This window comes from Ixodes scapularis, unplaced genomic scaffold (genome assembly GCF_016920785.2).
Source record: "Ixodes scapularis isolate PalLabHiFi unplaced genomic scaffold, ASM1692078v2 PGA_scaffold5__190_contigs__length_132052651, whole genome shotgun sequence".
NCBI lineage: Eukaryota > Metazoa > Arthropoda > Arachnida > Ixodida > Ixodidae > Ixodes > Ixodes scapularis.
Window position 1 is genome coordinate 108,293,547 of NW_024609880.1, and position 14,083 is coordinate 108,307,629.

At 41.5% G+C, this 14,083-nt stretch overlaps 1 protein-coding gene across 1 annotated transcript; it reads left to right on the forward strand.

Annotated features, from left to right (window-relative positions):
• Nucleotides 1-4,247: 4,247 nt before the first annotated feature.
• LOC8024467 lies at nucleotides 4,248-13,341 on the forward strand. The gene is made up of 5 exons (XM_040213912.1): nucleotides 4,248-4,367; nucleotides 6,961-7,118; nucleotides 7,194-7,288; nucleotides 11,578-11,661; nucleotides 13,038-13,341. The coding sequence occupies exons 1-5, from the start codon at nucleotides 4,248-4,250 to the stop codon at nucleotides 13,196-13,198; spliced, it is 618 nt and encodes a 205-aa protein (XP_040069846.1). The 3' UTR covers nucleotides 13,199-13,341.
• Nucleotides 13,342-14,083: the final 742 nt, after the last annotated feature.

Below are 14,083 nucleotides of genomic sequence, written 5' to 3' on the forward strand. Positions count from 1 at the left end.
TGATATTATATTACAGACGCAATGTCTGTAATTTATTATCACTCGTCATTTTCACTGAATGAGTTTAGTAAATTTTTTCATGCTACAAGTACATCGTCTGGCGGTAGGCATGTAGTGCTTATGAGGGAGCATATAAATAGCACCAAATATTCAGCTTGTACCACAGATTGGAACTGAGTTATAATTAAAATTCCGTGTTCTTGGAGTTTAGGTTTTGTCTAATTCGGAATTTATCGGAATTTATGTTTGTATGATTCCCATTCTCCGATATTTGAAGCTTAATTTCGCAGTGTTTCCCATTAGAAATAAATATATAACTAATAAACGGATGTATGCCAGATAAAAAGTTAAACGTGCTTGTATCGATTAAAATTTGTTCTGATGAATTTGGCATTTGTGCCATTTTTATTGGCATTACTAATTTGTCACGTGACAAAAATCGCACTAAAGTGTTGCCTCGATAAACACTTATACCTTAATATCAATCAACTCCAGGAGGTAGTCGCTGGAAAGCTCGTAGTAATCCCATCCTATTCCATCAACCTATCCCGCGGCCACGCGAGGTTGCGTGGTAAAGGATGTAATAGAGAAGTTTCAACCGTCCCTCTTTCCTAATTTATACAGTCTCTATGGTCAATTAGGTTTCAGCATTGCAAAAACATACCCTGACAAATCGCACGGCGCAAACTGGAAACGAAGACTGGCGTTTGTCATGAGCCGAATGTACGATGACCTGGTGCCCTGAACCAACCTCGACGAGACAGGCGGCAAGACCCCTTTTGAAAACGGTCTGAGATTTGTAAGATGATTATGGTGGCATTTTCTCAGAACTTTTGGTTGATCAAACTGTAAATAAACCGTCTTTTGCTCTTTTTTCTTCCTTTTTTTTTGCGCGGGGGGGGGGGGGGGGGGGGGGGGGGGGAGGGGGAGTGGCTTTGGTACACAAAACTTCTGACTTGATCAGATAAATTTGAATTTTACTCAAATTCTACCGGCCGGTGTTTTCGGAGTTTTTCGGATTAATCCGAAAACACGGAACCCTCGCCATAATAAAAAATATTTCGCAAAATAACCTTAAATCGTCTTTTTCTAGGCCAAGCCTGTGAGCTGTACGTGCAGAGCAAATATCTGAATGAAGATGAACTTCAGGAATGTAGAAGACATTATATGCACGCCTCTATTACTTCAAAAGATGACTAAATTGCGTTTCATTTGGGAACACCCACGTCCGTTGACAGATATTTTCCACAACTGCATGCTTCGGTATCAAAAAACTATTAAATATAGCTTCGGCCACTGATTTTCCCCACTTGGCCTCTCCACGTTCGAGGTAATGAGAGCACATTATACTTCCTGGCATAATAACTGCTAGAACAAACTCTTTGTATTCATGCAGTGGCCGCAAAAAGATATTTGCAGCACCTGACCTGTAAATCATAAAGCTACAGAAGAAAAATAACAAATAGCACCGAAGTAACACAAGAAGCAAGGCAAGAGGGACAAGATAAAGGCGTTGTTTTCCTTACCTATGAACCAAATGACCCAAATAACCATCTCACCAGAACAGCAAAAAGGCAATCATTTCGGAGGAACCTCCAATGGTGTCTCGAGGTACACATAAACAAGGAGCACTCTAGAAAATGTCTTGGATAATTACAGAAAACTCCGTACTTTGAACGACACACATGAAGTTTTAAAGAAGTTCTTTATGACAAGGACAATATGCTGCTACTATCTACGAAGGAAAAAAAAAAACATAAGGAAATATTTAACATGTTTCTCAGGAATCCCGGCATGTGCCTAGATGGTTGGCAGCACAGATAAACCAACCTCAGATTAAAAGCATTCTTCGAGATAAAACTTGTGGACAACTTTTCCTGCGTCCCTAAAATACTTGTTCTGGTGTCAGTGCGCCCGTTGCCGAGCGGTTATCGTGCTTGGCTCTCACGCAAAGAGCCGAGGTTCTATGCCTGGCCGCATATACACGTTTTTGTTGCTGCTGTAAATGTCGCGTTCTGGTAAATTTTAGAACCCTGTAGCTTATTCGAGGTTCGAACGTTCTAGGTGACGAACCTTTTACGCCGACTGTTTCAGAAGCCCACGCATGCACATACGGGGCTCCACGTGGCGAGCCGGAGTCAGCCTCGCTCCAGCGCTTAGCCCTGCTGTTCCACCGACGTCGACGCCTGTGACGCTAACCTTCCGGGATTTTTGGGGGGCCCAAGTTCGCCTCAATAAACGTTTAGTTTCTTCAGTTAATTCGCCGCCTCTACGTTTGTCATTCGTGACTCTAAGCAGTTGAAAGAGGGCTTGAGCTTATGTACACAGCTGGAATAGGAACACAATTGTAAGTTGCTTCATTTACATTTATGGTGGCGTGCCTTCTGTTACAGCATAAATGTGACGTGGATGGGCTACTATTTCGGCAGACACTTAAAACTGCTTACGTGTAGGAATACGAAATCATACACGCTCCTGCCAGCGGCGTGCCACGTCTTCTTTTTTTCCCACGGCGCTCCGGAGATGACATATCACGCTCCCCCACTGCGCAGGCGCGGCGAACCTCGCCGGCTTCACGACGGCTTCCGTGACGAAGCATTGCGTTGCTGTGCCTTTCTTTGTGTTTTATTTCTGAAGCGCGTCCGCTTTGCAGCGAATGGGAATTTATGTGCCGTTTCGCGCAGCCAATGATAATTTAGGTGCCGTTTCGCTCAGTCCATGGGTATTTAGGTGCCGCTGCTCTCAGCCACTTGGTATTTAGGTGCCGTTTTTGGCTGCTACAGTCATCAGATAACGCCGGCTCACTCCATGGAACATTTATTGCTTTCGCATTAATATAACACTGCAGCAGTAAATATGCTCCGTTGGAACGCTAATGCCATTTCGGTACACGAAAATATATAGGTTATAGCAAAACACTGTGTTTATTGAGCATTGCATTTTTGTTGAGTAATAAACGACGAGAACTTTCGTGTTTAATTGAGTAATAAAAACATTGTTGCCTTTGTAGCTAAGGGTGCATTTTTTAGAATGATGTCATAAAATTGCTTTGAATAATATACTTGTGTGTTGCACAATGAATGTGAGCAAAGGATTCCTAAATTCAGCAGCAACGCATTTTAACCACCATCTATACATAGAGGATTGCAAAAAAAGCTTTGTCAATTGCAAAAAAAAAAAGAAGATTTTTGTTCAATGCGTTGTGAACGAAATTAAAATACCTCCCTCCCCCCCCCCCTCCAAAAAAAAGAAAAAAAAGAGGAAAAGTCGCAACACTTCCAACACCAGAAAAAATGTTCCTTTGCCGGTGTTGGAAGTGCATTACAGGAGAAATAGGAGGGCAATGTAAAGCCTCAATTAATAAAAAAAATTCACGTGTGATAAGAAGAAGGCTGCCAGAACTCTTCTAAAACTGTTTCACACTAGCGAACAGAAAATCACGACGGTATTGATGAAACGCGTACTAAACACGTGTTTGTCTTATTTGCGTGTTCAGCTTTTTGCAATAGGCTAAAATATTCCTGGCACAAAACAAAATATTGCCGCTAACTGAAAGAGAACAACGTGAACTATAGGACGCTTGAGTAAAGCCTGGTTCAGACAGTTGCGTTTGACTGCGTTTGACTGCGTTGCGGCTGCGAGACATCAGGACATCCCTGCTGCGTATATCGCGAGCCAAGATGATTCCTTGAATTGGATTCCACGCCTCATACGAAGCACAGATGTGCCGGTGACTCGCTTGCGACTCTCAACGCAACGCAGTCAAACGCACTCAAACGCAAGTGTCTGAACCGGCCTTAAGACTTCATAATAGTCCGATCCCACTAAGCGTTCGGCGCATGCCTGAAGCCGCCCTAACTTTAGTTCAAAGGAAGCATATGGCAGTGCACGAGAAGTCTCGTGTGGCTGCTCGTGGTCTACAGGTGTAGGGCTCCAGCGAGGTTGTCGCACGTGCAGAAAGACTAAAGTTCCCTCGATGTATTGCAGCAACGGTGGCGTAGTCAAACTGTCTGCTGAGATCAGCCTATTGTCCATTTTTATCAACAAATAAAAACATAAAATGTTAGGAGCTTCAACTTTTTTGAAATGCCTGATGACGCAAAAGCCCTAACACACAATTGCATGTGGAGTTCCTTCACGCAAGGCAGTGAAAGGTTAAACACGTGAAATGTCAAACATTAATTTGCTCCGAGTATAAATGCTCCGATTTGCAACCACAAGAGTATCTCTACAGTTGCTGCATTAAGATGGAACTGATACTTTGTTCCTTTTTATGGTGTTTCTTAGCAATACTTGTCGATGCGACACCGGGGGAAACACGAATGGACGAGGACAAAAATTATTGGCAATATCAAGACATTCAAAAGGCAAGTTTGAATTTAATTTGACATGATATTTTTGAATTTTTGTGTCAGCCATATTACTCAAGTGAGTCAGTGGAGTGAGTTTTGCTATTATTCATTCTAGAAAAGTTTATATGGACTGATGAATTTCCGAATGATTAAAATGGGAAGAAAGAAAACTAATTACCAAATATCAGACTTGTGCTTGTTACCTGAAAAATGTAATGGATTACAATTACAAATTGCCGAGCCTCAAATGTAATGGATTACTGTTACAAATTACTTTCGCTGAAAAATAATGGGTTACTTTACTGGTTACGTTACAAATTAGTTTCACGTTACTTTTTTCGTACAGTTATCCCGAAAACTATCGAAGCAATTTTGAAATCTTTTTCAAAAATGTTTTCCCCACACTAATTTTCCTTTCTCATACGCCCGTCTTATGGTGGTTCTCGTAACAATGAAATATTGTATTCAAGAAAAAGAGTGTAGGTGCACTCCGTTCACCTGTAAGCTGACAAGGCACCGAAAGCTGCAACCCCACCCGCCATCCCGCTAGCTTACGGCATCCGGAAATGATCCCTCGAATTGTGCAGACAAACTCCTAGCGGTGCGTATCCTCAGTAGCAGTGTCTACCTCTGCTGCGAGATTCGGAGATAAACAAGCGATCTACGAAAGCTCCCTTTTGACTCGGGTGTTTCGCCTGTTATTCACAAAAAAAAGAACAACTTGGTTCTAACATTACAATACATAGCCTCTCTTTCTTTAGAAGTAACCACCAAATTTTCATATTTTGATCTGTTATATTCTTCGTACGCAAGTCAAATAAGAGCTGCTGTATCTAAACGTATTTTTGAAGAGGACGCCTTCTTGAATGGTGAAGGTTGGCAATGCTCTTGAGAAGACACAGGTCGTCCTCCCAATCGGAGCGCGCAGTACAGGATCGTCGCGCTAGAGTTTCGCCATGTCATTGACGTTCCTGCTCCTAGGAAGCTCCCGTCGTCGCTGTTGGTGCAGATGGGAGCTGGCTCGAAGGTTGCTCTGGAGAGGCACTCAGCGTCGCTGTTATTTCTGCCTGACTTGAAGACTACGGTCACGTCGGACTCTTGTGGTCATAGGTTCCATTGAGCAAGGAGTCCTAATGGATCTTTAATCATCTCAAGACGGGTTTCCGTACAAATACGGTCGGAATTTTGTTAATGGCCAGACAACGGTACAGGCCTTCCTTATCACTCGTCGAGTAATTTTGCTCCGCGTTCCACTAAGCGCGCCTATAACGTAGGCGATTACTCGCTCGGTTCTTTCTTGCCTCGTCTCGACTCCTAGTAATGCCACGCAGCCATAGTTGCCGGTAGAGACAACGGCGGTAGATGTAATCGGCATCCCCGCGGTGATACCACAGCGGCCGACGGTCGCCTGTTCGCCGCACGTTGGTCTCAATCGGTGCAGGTGGTTCCGGGCGGGCGCACTGGGCCCGGTCGTCTTGGTGTCGAACATAATGTTGCCTCCAAGTGTCCCGTCGATTCGGCACCTAGTACTGACGGGGAACTGGTGGTGGCCTCCTGGAGATCGCAGCGTACGGTATCGAAGGGGCTTCATCAAGGGCTGTCACAGCGTTGATGGGAGTCTGCAGTTGAACGGCTCGCTGAGCTTCCTCTCGTGCTACTTCGGCGACGGAGAGTGAAGCCGGACGATCGGCAGCAGCCATTAATTTCATTAGCTCTTTATAGATGACGTCGCGGAAAGAGGCTGGTGCCAGCATCAAGGCTAGTCGACGCAGGGGCAGCAACGTTGGGTAGTCGCTGGTAATGGATGGCTCACTCTTGTATGGCCCGTTCGATGTCTGTGGCCTCCGTCACGAATGAATCGACGGTCGCAGGAGACTTTCGCACAAAGCCTTAGAAGGTACTTTCCTTTACTCCTTGCATGAGGGTATTAACATTCTTCGGTTCCTGCGCAAGGGGTTCTGCGCGGTTGAATAGTTGGAGGACGTCTTCGACGAACCTGAGGAAGCTTTCATTTGGTCCTTGAACTATCGCCTGGAGCAGTTCTTCAGCGCGTTTCCGAAGCTGCTGGCTCGCAAAGGCGTGGCGTAGCTGCTCTTTGCACGTTTCCTTGGAGGTGATTACTTCTTCGTGGATTTCTAACCAGAGCGGGGCCGTCCCATCCAATGAGAAGGAGATTTTTCGGCACTCTGCTCTTGTGTCCATCAGTAATGCATATGGACACAAGAGCAGAACGTCCATAGTAAAGTGCAGTAGATAAGGAGCCCAGCGGGGCCTTGCCCACTCACTCTCGGACTCACGCTCTATCCAGCTGTCACGCCGACACCCCAAAGTTTGCTGCTGCTTTCTCGGCGCTCTTTAATTTATTTCTTGCACAAGTTCACCGATTAAACCTTTATTTGGAGTTTTACGTTTGACGATCATTTTCTATCCGCGACATTTTTGGTGAAGGTGCGTGCGAAGAGAGAGTAAACAGAGAATCTTCTAGAAGTACGGAGAAGCGTTCCCTCTTGACCATGCACGCGGCATTACGGGGCAAAATAAATCGTTCTCAAAATTGTATGTTGCAATCTGTGAGCTATACGTATAAGATCGACTTTTTTAATTTCAGGCTCTGAATAACCCCGATCGAGAATCTTGGTTGTACTATCGAACATATACAAGGGAGAACACTTGTGTGTATGCGAAAGTGAGCGAAAATAAACCGGCTGAAAACGTTTACGAATTTGTCCAGGAATATAGAATGGGAAACCAAAACACAAGCACGAAGTAAGCTAATTAAGCATTTTATATATTATTTGAGGCAATTTTGAAGACATTAACCACTGTGTTCATTCTGTTTAGACGAACGGTGACATTGTATGCAGCTCCTTATAAAACAGATATGCATGTTGACGAACGAGAAAATGACAACGCAATGCTCGTGAGCAAGATAAAAGGTAAGAAAAAGAGTGCAACATAGGTTTCATCAGATCTCGCTTATGTAAAGAAATAGTAAAATATATTTTTCTCAGATTTTAAGATCTTATATTTTGCTTCTAATTCCAAGGGCTACTCGTATGCCCCAGATTTTGGGCACTACGTTGAAATAAAAGTCTTTATGAAACATCGGATGATGACTAGGAGATGAGTCGCTTTGCGGCGTCACCGTTGATTTACAAACCCATGTAAAAAAAGAGAGCCTTCAGTGTGCTTGTGAATTTGATTTAATTAAATTGAACGCTAACTCATGCATAAATCAACATGTGCGCCGCGTTAGAATTGGATAATTCAGGAGTGGCGTGGAAAAGCCGAGTCATAAAAAGCCTCGGTAATTCTTTTCCAATACTGCTTTTTATATTTTACCTCAATCTAAAAGAAACAAACACTTAGTGAAAGTAAACACATATTCAGCAAAGATGTTTTATTTCAAGTGCAATTTCTGTTATATAAGCAGTTTTAACAACTTGTTCATGGAACCGTTAAGCAAATTTTAATCTTTTTTTTAGATAATCGTTCTTAGTTACCTAATACAGCTGTTTGGCAAATATTTCTTAACTGTAAATGCCGCGTTCTAAAAAGTGCAAGGTTCCCCCTTCTCAAGAAAGAATGTACAGAGTTTTATTTAGTGCGAAGAAAAACAATGCATCGCAAAACGCTTATTTTCTCGCAAAGTTTAACTTTAGTAGTTCGAACCAGATACTAAACTTACAAAAGTAACCGTTATCTTATGAAGAAGTTAGATGTGATTTTTTCATATTTTCAATGAGAGAATGGCGCCGACGGAGCTCTCGAGTGCATAGAGCTAAATAAGGCCAGTTCCCGAAAGCGGGCCAAGTTTTTTAATTGAAATTTTCAGAAAATCACTAATAATTTTTGAATGAGATAAAGGTTAGTTCAAAGATTTTGTAATCTGGTTCAAACCGTTAGCTTCATATTCGGCCGCAGAATGAACGTTCGGCAATGCGTAGTTTATTTTTGTGGTAAAAAATAACAATGTGCATTTTGTTTACACCCGGTTCTGCGGTTGAGCGGGAAGCATGACATAGGGAGGGTACATTTCTTAGCGGCATCCACCCAATTTCTAACAAAAACTATAGTTCACGACAATCAGCCAAAAAGAATGGAAACTACACCTCGATTTCCCCTCTCCATGCGAGAAAAAAGGACAGCGACAATTTGAAAAAATAAAACGCAAAGGTCGAGGGCAGACGACCTCTCTCTTACAGACTCGACGCTCTCTGAACGATTGCTAAAGTGGGCATTACAATGAAGCAAATTATAACTGAACATCCCCTACAGGGATTCATGTAACACGCTTCTTCAGCTGTGCACAAAGTTAAGCCGATACAAAGACCTTGGGGGTGTAGGTTCAGGTGGAGAGGCGGCATTATCAGCGCCATAGATAAAAAAAAAAGATTTCAAGCTGATCGCTTTATCAAAGTACAAAATAACGTCTCATCTGCGTCACTAACCGTGACAAAGCGTGAGGTAGAATTTTTTAACCACAATTACATGCATTCAAGAAATGCATGTAATTGCACAATCGAGAAAAAAAAGTATTTTTAATCAGTCTCGTTTCTCTTTTTTTTTTTTACTTTCCTCATTTCTAGATTAATTTACCTCGCTGCTCCTTCTAACTGCAAGAGAGTGGTTGTCTGTTTTTCCCTTTGTGTTTTTATTCTTCAAAATTGACGTAATTATTTCACAGCACGGTTGCATCGATTGAAAAAAGGAGACAATCCTTCTTTCCACGAGGAGCAGCTTAGAGATCCTGTCTTTTGGGGAGAAAAAAAAAAGAAGAAAAGGGAGCTAGTGGGAATGGAGAGGTCACTGGTAAAGGTTTTTGCGCCTTGCGGAACGTGATTCTCTAGGTCGTTGTTAAGGGCCTTTAGCAAACACCTCTTATATAAAGCCTAGGTGCTAAATTTTCCTGCTTCACTAAAGATGACCACCCTAAAGCAGAGATTGGACACGATTACAACGCCAGCGTCCGGTTGGATCTCGTGTCCAATGAGTGAGGACACGACTCTTAGCCGAATTCTGATGCCGTAGTCGATTCCAATCTCTGGCCGAAGGTGACCTTCTTTAGTGACGCACGAAAATTCAGCACTTTGTTTTTCTTATCTAGGTGTTGCTTTAGCGTGCTCTCAGCGAATGGGCTTTTAGCTCCAGGGCTCCTAATGCCTTGACGCTGCCATAGATATACTTTTGTACGAGCTTGGAAAGTCAGTTGCAAAAATCGTCCGCCTGCTGCAGATTATCACAAATGGAATCGGCACACAAGTTTTGGAAACATAAGTTACTGATTCTCGCAATGCACCTCCGTATAGTTCGGATAAACATAATCCAAAAATGGCAGCATTCAAAGACTCCATACAATTGATAAAATAATATAACTCCACTTACCCCATGGGTACCGCCACAATAATGATGAATATAGCTTGTTCTGAAAACAAAATCAATGAACTGTTTAACGATGAAGCAGGTGTGGATCTCCTAAATCTATCAGCGTTCGTGCACTCAAAATGTTGCGGACCACGCAGTTTGATTGCTGTTTGAGCATACTGGAATGTCCCAGGGTACAGAAAAAACATTTCGTTTCAGCTTTCGTTTCCTTCGGGTATAATGATTTTTTTTCTTAGCAGGCGCAGACTATGAGAATGGGCGGACGCGTTAGCCTGTAAAGCCCACTGAAGATGAAGCCTATAAAGTCCACTGAAATCCCCACGAATATTACATCACATGTTTATTGACTGCTCTTACACTTGCAGTGGCTATGATCAAGATTAGTGACAACTGTTAACGTCTATTTGCTTTACAGACTACCAGTTCCTGGTTAACTCAGTAGATAAAGGGCTCCGCAATACTTGTGGAGGTCCCAGAATTGAATCCCGGACCAGGCTGATTTTTTTAACGGTGACAGTGCAGTGCGCGATATGCGCTTCATTTCAGGTGGAAATCAATCTAACCATACGTAAAGGTTCCGTCCTTCGGGGACTTTTTATAAAACCAATTATACCAAAAATGTAGGAAAAAATAGTGCGTGCACAGGCAGGACAGACACATGTATGTTGAATAACATAGGACTTGTTGTAGCGCCACATTTGGCCCCAAGTAACTGTATTACAACATTAATTAGTAAAGACCGAACAATATTCCGAAGAACGTTAGGGCACAGTACTAGAAGTCAAGAATAAAAATTTTGAGAGTTTTGACATTTTCTCATTGTGGCTCCAGACTAATAAAAGTTTTGCCATGCCGCTCCAAAACCTATTCATGTTCAGAGTTATGTCAGTTTTAGTCACCGCTCGAAGTTGATCAGATCAACTCAACTAATATTTGCCAGATATTTTGGAAAAAGCATTCCTCGCGTGATAAGCCCTGTGCCTGGTGCCTTTCCCACCGCTCCGTAGTGTGAGCTGTGCTGAGCATTTATGACTCTACAGCTCATGCTGAATCCCAGTTTTGTCTACTAGCACAAGAGCAGCCAATTGAATCTTGGTTACACAAAATATTTAAGCGATTTCAAAGAGGCCCCAGTACCTCAAATTATGCCTTTTATATTATTATTACTGCTTCCCTTTGTTTCTCCTGGAGACCTGTATATGTCATCCAGACCCATGCAAAACGCCGATCGGCTGAAAGAGCTAAAATTGCAAATTAGCAGAAGCCTTAGTTAAGACGAGAGGTCACGACTGAAGTACTTGTGAAAGAGATTTTGATTTGATGGTTGTGTAGAAGTATCCTTAAAGACAGAGCAGCGCGATTAAATCAGAATTTTTTACCGATAACACGATATGTTGTGACATACGGTTTGTTCTTGTACTGACTTGATATCAATTGAGCTGCGCAAATTTCAACAGAAAATAAAATTATTCGGTTCCCAGTGGCATTTCTCGAAGATTATTTTCCGGAAGCACCTAATTTCTAATTCGCCTGAAACATACTACACCACGCCATAAAATTACTAAAAGGTGTCCACTTTGTCTTTAAAAGCAGATGTTAAGCAAAAAAGCACACTTTAAGACTGTAAAGTATTCTAAAATTAGAAATAACGCTATTATCAATAAATCTCTACACCAGATAGAAAGTGTCATATTCAGAGGAATCGGCATGTATTGCACAAGAAAATATTGAACAATATATATTTCATTTATAATTACGAGCCTAAATTCTGTCACTAAGAATTATCGTCAGGCTTCTCAAAGAATTTCAGAGGCGTAATTAATTAAAAATCTTTTTTTAGATGCCCAAACTGGAAAAAGATACCAGTTGATTTACTCTGACTATACCCAATGTGATATTCTAAGAGTTCTCGACGAAAGCAACGGTGAGTGTGATTTGATTATATTACTTAGTTTCCTCAGCTTTAAAAAGATATATATGAGAATGGAAAAAAAACAAGAAAGAATTTAGGTACATTCAGCATTTTTAGCGTCCTAAGAACATACAAATTGGTCGCTTCACGAAGTTTGTTTATTTATTTATTAATATTGTTGCTTATTTATTTATTATCTACATCGCCCCGGGTACATTACTACAGCGGGCATTATAATAAAATAGGTTTTGGCACATGTACCAAAAGCAGTGTTTCGAAACACAACTATTTGACCAAAGTACAATATACATAGAATAATATTGTAAAAAGAAAAGTACACCATAAAAAGAAGAGATAATAACACTCAAATAAAAGTTATAGATTTAATGAAAAGGGTAGACAGCGTTGGATCGGAAGTTTTTGTGACGACGTGTTCTGTTAGGAAGTCATGGATCGACCTTGGAAAGGAGTTTTTGAATAATTGCGCTCTCCATCTAAACTTTTTTTTTCAATAAATAATCTATATCCGATGAAATGTTATCTTGGTTATGAAGATATTTATCCTTGTTAATTTATGCCGGTTTTAAGAGGATTTCGCTGCTTAATTAGAACTAAATAGGGACATTTTACAATTCCAGACGGCACTGCAAGTGCTGCCTTCCTACTAGTTCGGACTGCGGTAGTCGCGAAAGAGTTCCCTTTTTCCATAAAAAAAATAAAGAAAACACACCGTCTTTTGCTCAGCATATCCTTGGACGCGTGTCTAGAAGATTATCTCATTGTTTTAATATTAGGCAGAAACAAAAGACGAAGACTGTTGGAGGTGGAGGCATTGTACGCCATTCGTATGTTCAGTTTGTGTTACGCGAGTTTGGGCTGGATGCAGGGAAACAGAAATTTTGTCGAAATACTAGTACAAGTTTAGATTGCCCTGCTCACCAAAGCTCAACGGAACGTATTCTCTTCTGGCAAAGATCATACTTCGAAATCAAATGAAATATAATTTTATATTATATCACCCAAATTACTTGACGTACGAAAAAAAGAGAAATGGGGCTTGACTTTGTCCATGCCCCGCCAAATTCGTATGACAATGGTACAGCATATCATTTATACAAAAAAATCTTAGTTTCACCTTAACGAGGTATTTCATGGAGCTTCGAAATTTCATTTTATTTCCACGCTCGACCACTGATTAAATGATACTTTCTCTTTCTTAAAAGCGTAAAGTTTGAGTGTATACTTCATTGAGAGATTTCCATCTGCTAAACTGGGGCATTTCATAGGCAGGCCACAGAAAAGACCTTAATCCTTGCCCACCCATAAACGGCAAGTTCCTTTCCGGCGATGTTTTTAGAAAGCATAACTAGTACTGATTTTCTTTATAGGGCACGCCTGTGAGCTCTATCTTCACAGCAACGCTGTTGATGGTGGTGTACCTCAAAAATGTGAGAGGGTATATGGTAATGCATGCGGGAAAGATGACTCATACTACACGCAGCAAGTATACTACCAATGGTGCAAGGAGAACATGGAAGGCCAAATATAAACAACTTCAGCAGAGGCCACCCAACAAGAACAGACGGAAGAAGTTATAACCACAACAACGTTGCCTCCTAAATGCTGACACTTTTTTTCTTTTATGAATATTTATGGGAGTTAAAATAAAGTACCTACACATACGCTCATAAAGCAGTCCCTATGAATCGTAATTTGATTCAATATAATGCTTTATTTAAATATGCTGTGTGATGGGTTTTGTATTGTGCGAAAATACATGTTTGAGTAAATCCATGACGTTTATAACCTATGAAACACCCGTTAGAATTAATTGGGGGTAGTTGGTTGTACATCTTGACAGTGGTTTTAAAAGCGCAAAGGGCTAAGAAGAGAAGGTGTGCTCTGTCTTGTCTCCTTCTTCTCTTCTTAGTCCTTTGCGCTTTTAAAACCACCGTCTAAACACCCGCTAGTTTCTATTCCTCACAAAATAGTGGCCGCCGAAAAAGGTAAAGAAAAACGTGCAGCGTACACCCCTTCAACTCCTAGCCAGAACTAGCAGCCACATACTCTAGAGCAGAATATATGCGGCTAATGTTTATAATAATCCCGCGCTGGATTTTGATTAACCCCTGAGTTGGAGCCATTGTTAGGTTTTGTCTCATGTCGTCCTTGCATCGATTGAGCACGAGCCACTACCCGAACGACAGTGAATATGACGAGCACAAATCGAGTTCTCACACAATGCTCGGGTCTATACTATGAGCTGGATTTCAATATCATCTTTTGGTAGACTATGTCAACACCGCAGCCCTCGAGCTACGCCATCAAACTTTGGAACAAAGAACAAAATTGGAAGATTGTTTTTTGGTTTTTTGTTTTGAAATTACACCGCAACAAAAAATGGTTTTTGGTCAGTGGTGATACAGGTTAGTAT

Coding starts and splice junctions, on each gene's coding strand:
- LOC8024467 (XM_040213912.1), top strand. CDS start 4,248: ATGGAACTGATACTTTGTTCCTTTTTATGGTGTTTCTTAGCAATACTT. Junction 7,289..11,577: donor GCTCGTGAGCAAGATAAAAG/GTAAGAAAAAGA, acceptor ATCTTTTTTTAG/ATGCCCAAACTGGAAAAAGA. Junction 11,662..13,037: donor AGTTCTCGACGAAAGCAACG/GTGAGTGTGATT, acceptor TTTTCTTTATAG/GGCACGCCTGTGAGCTCTAT.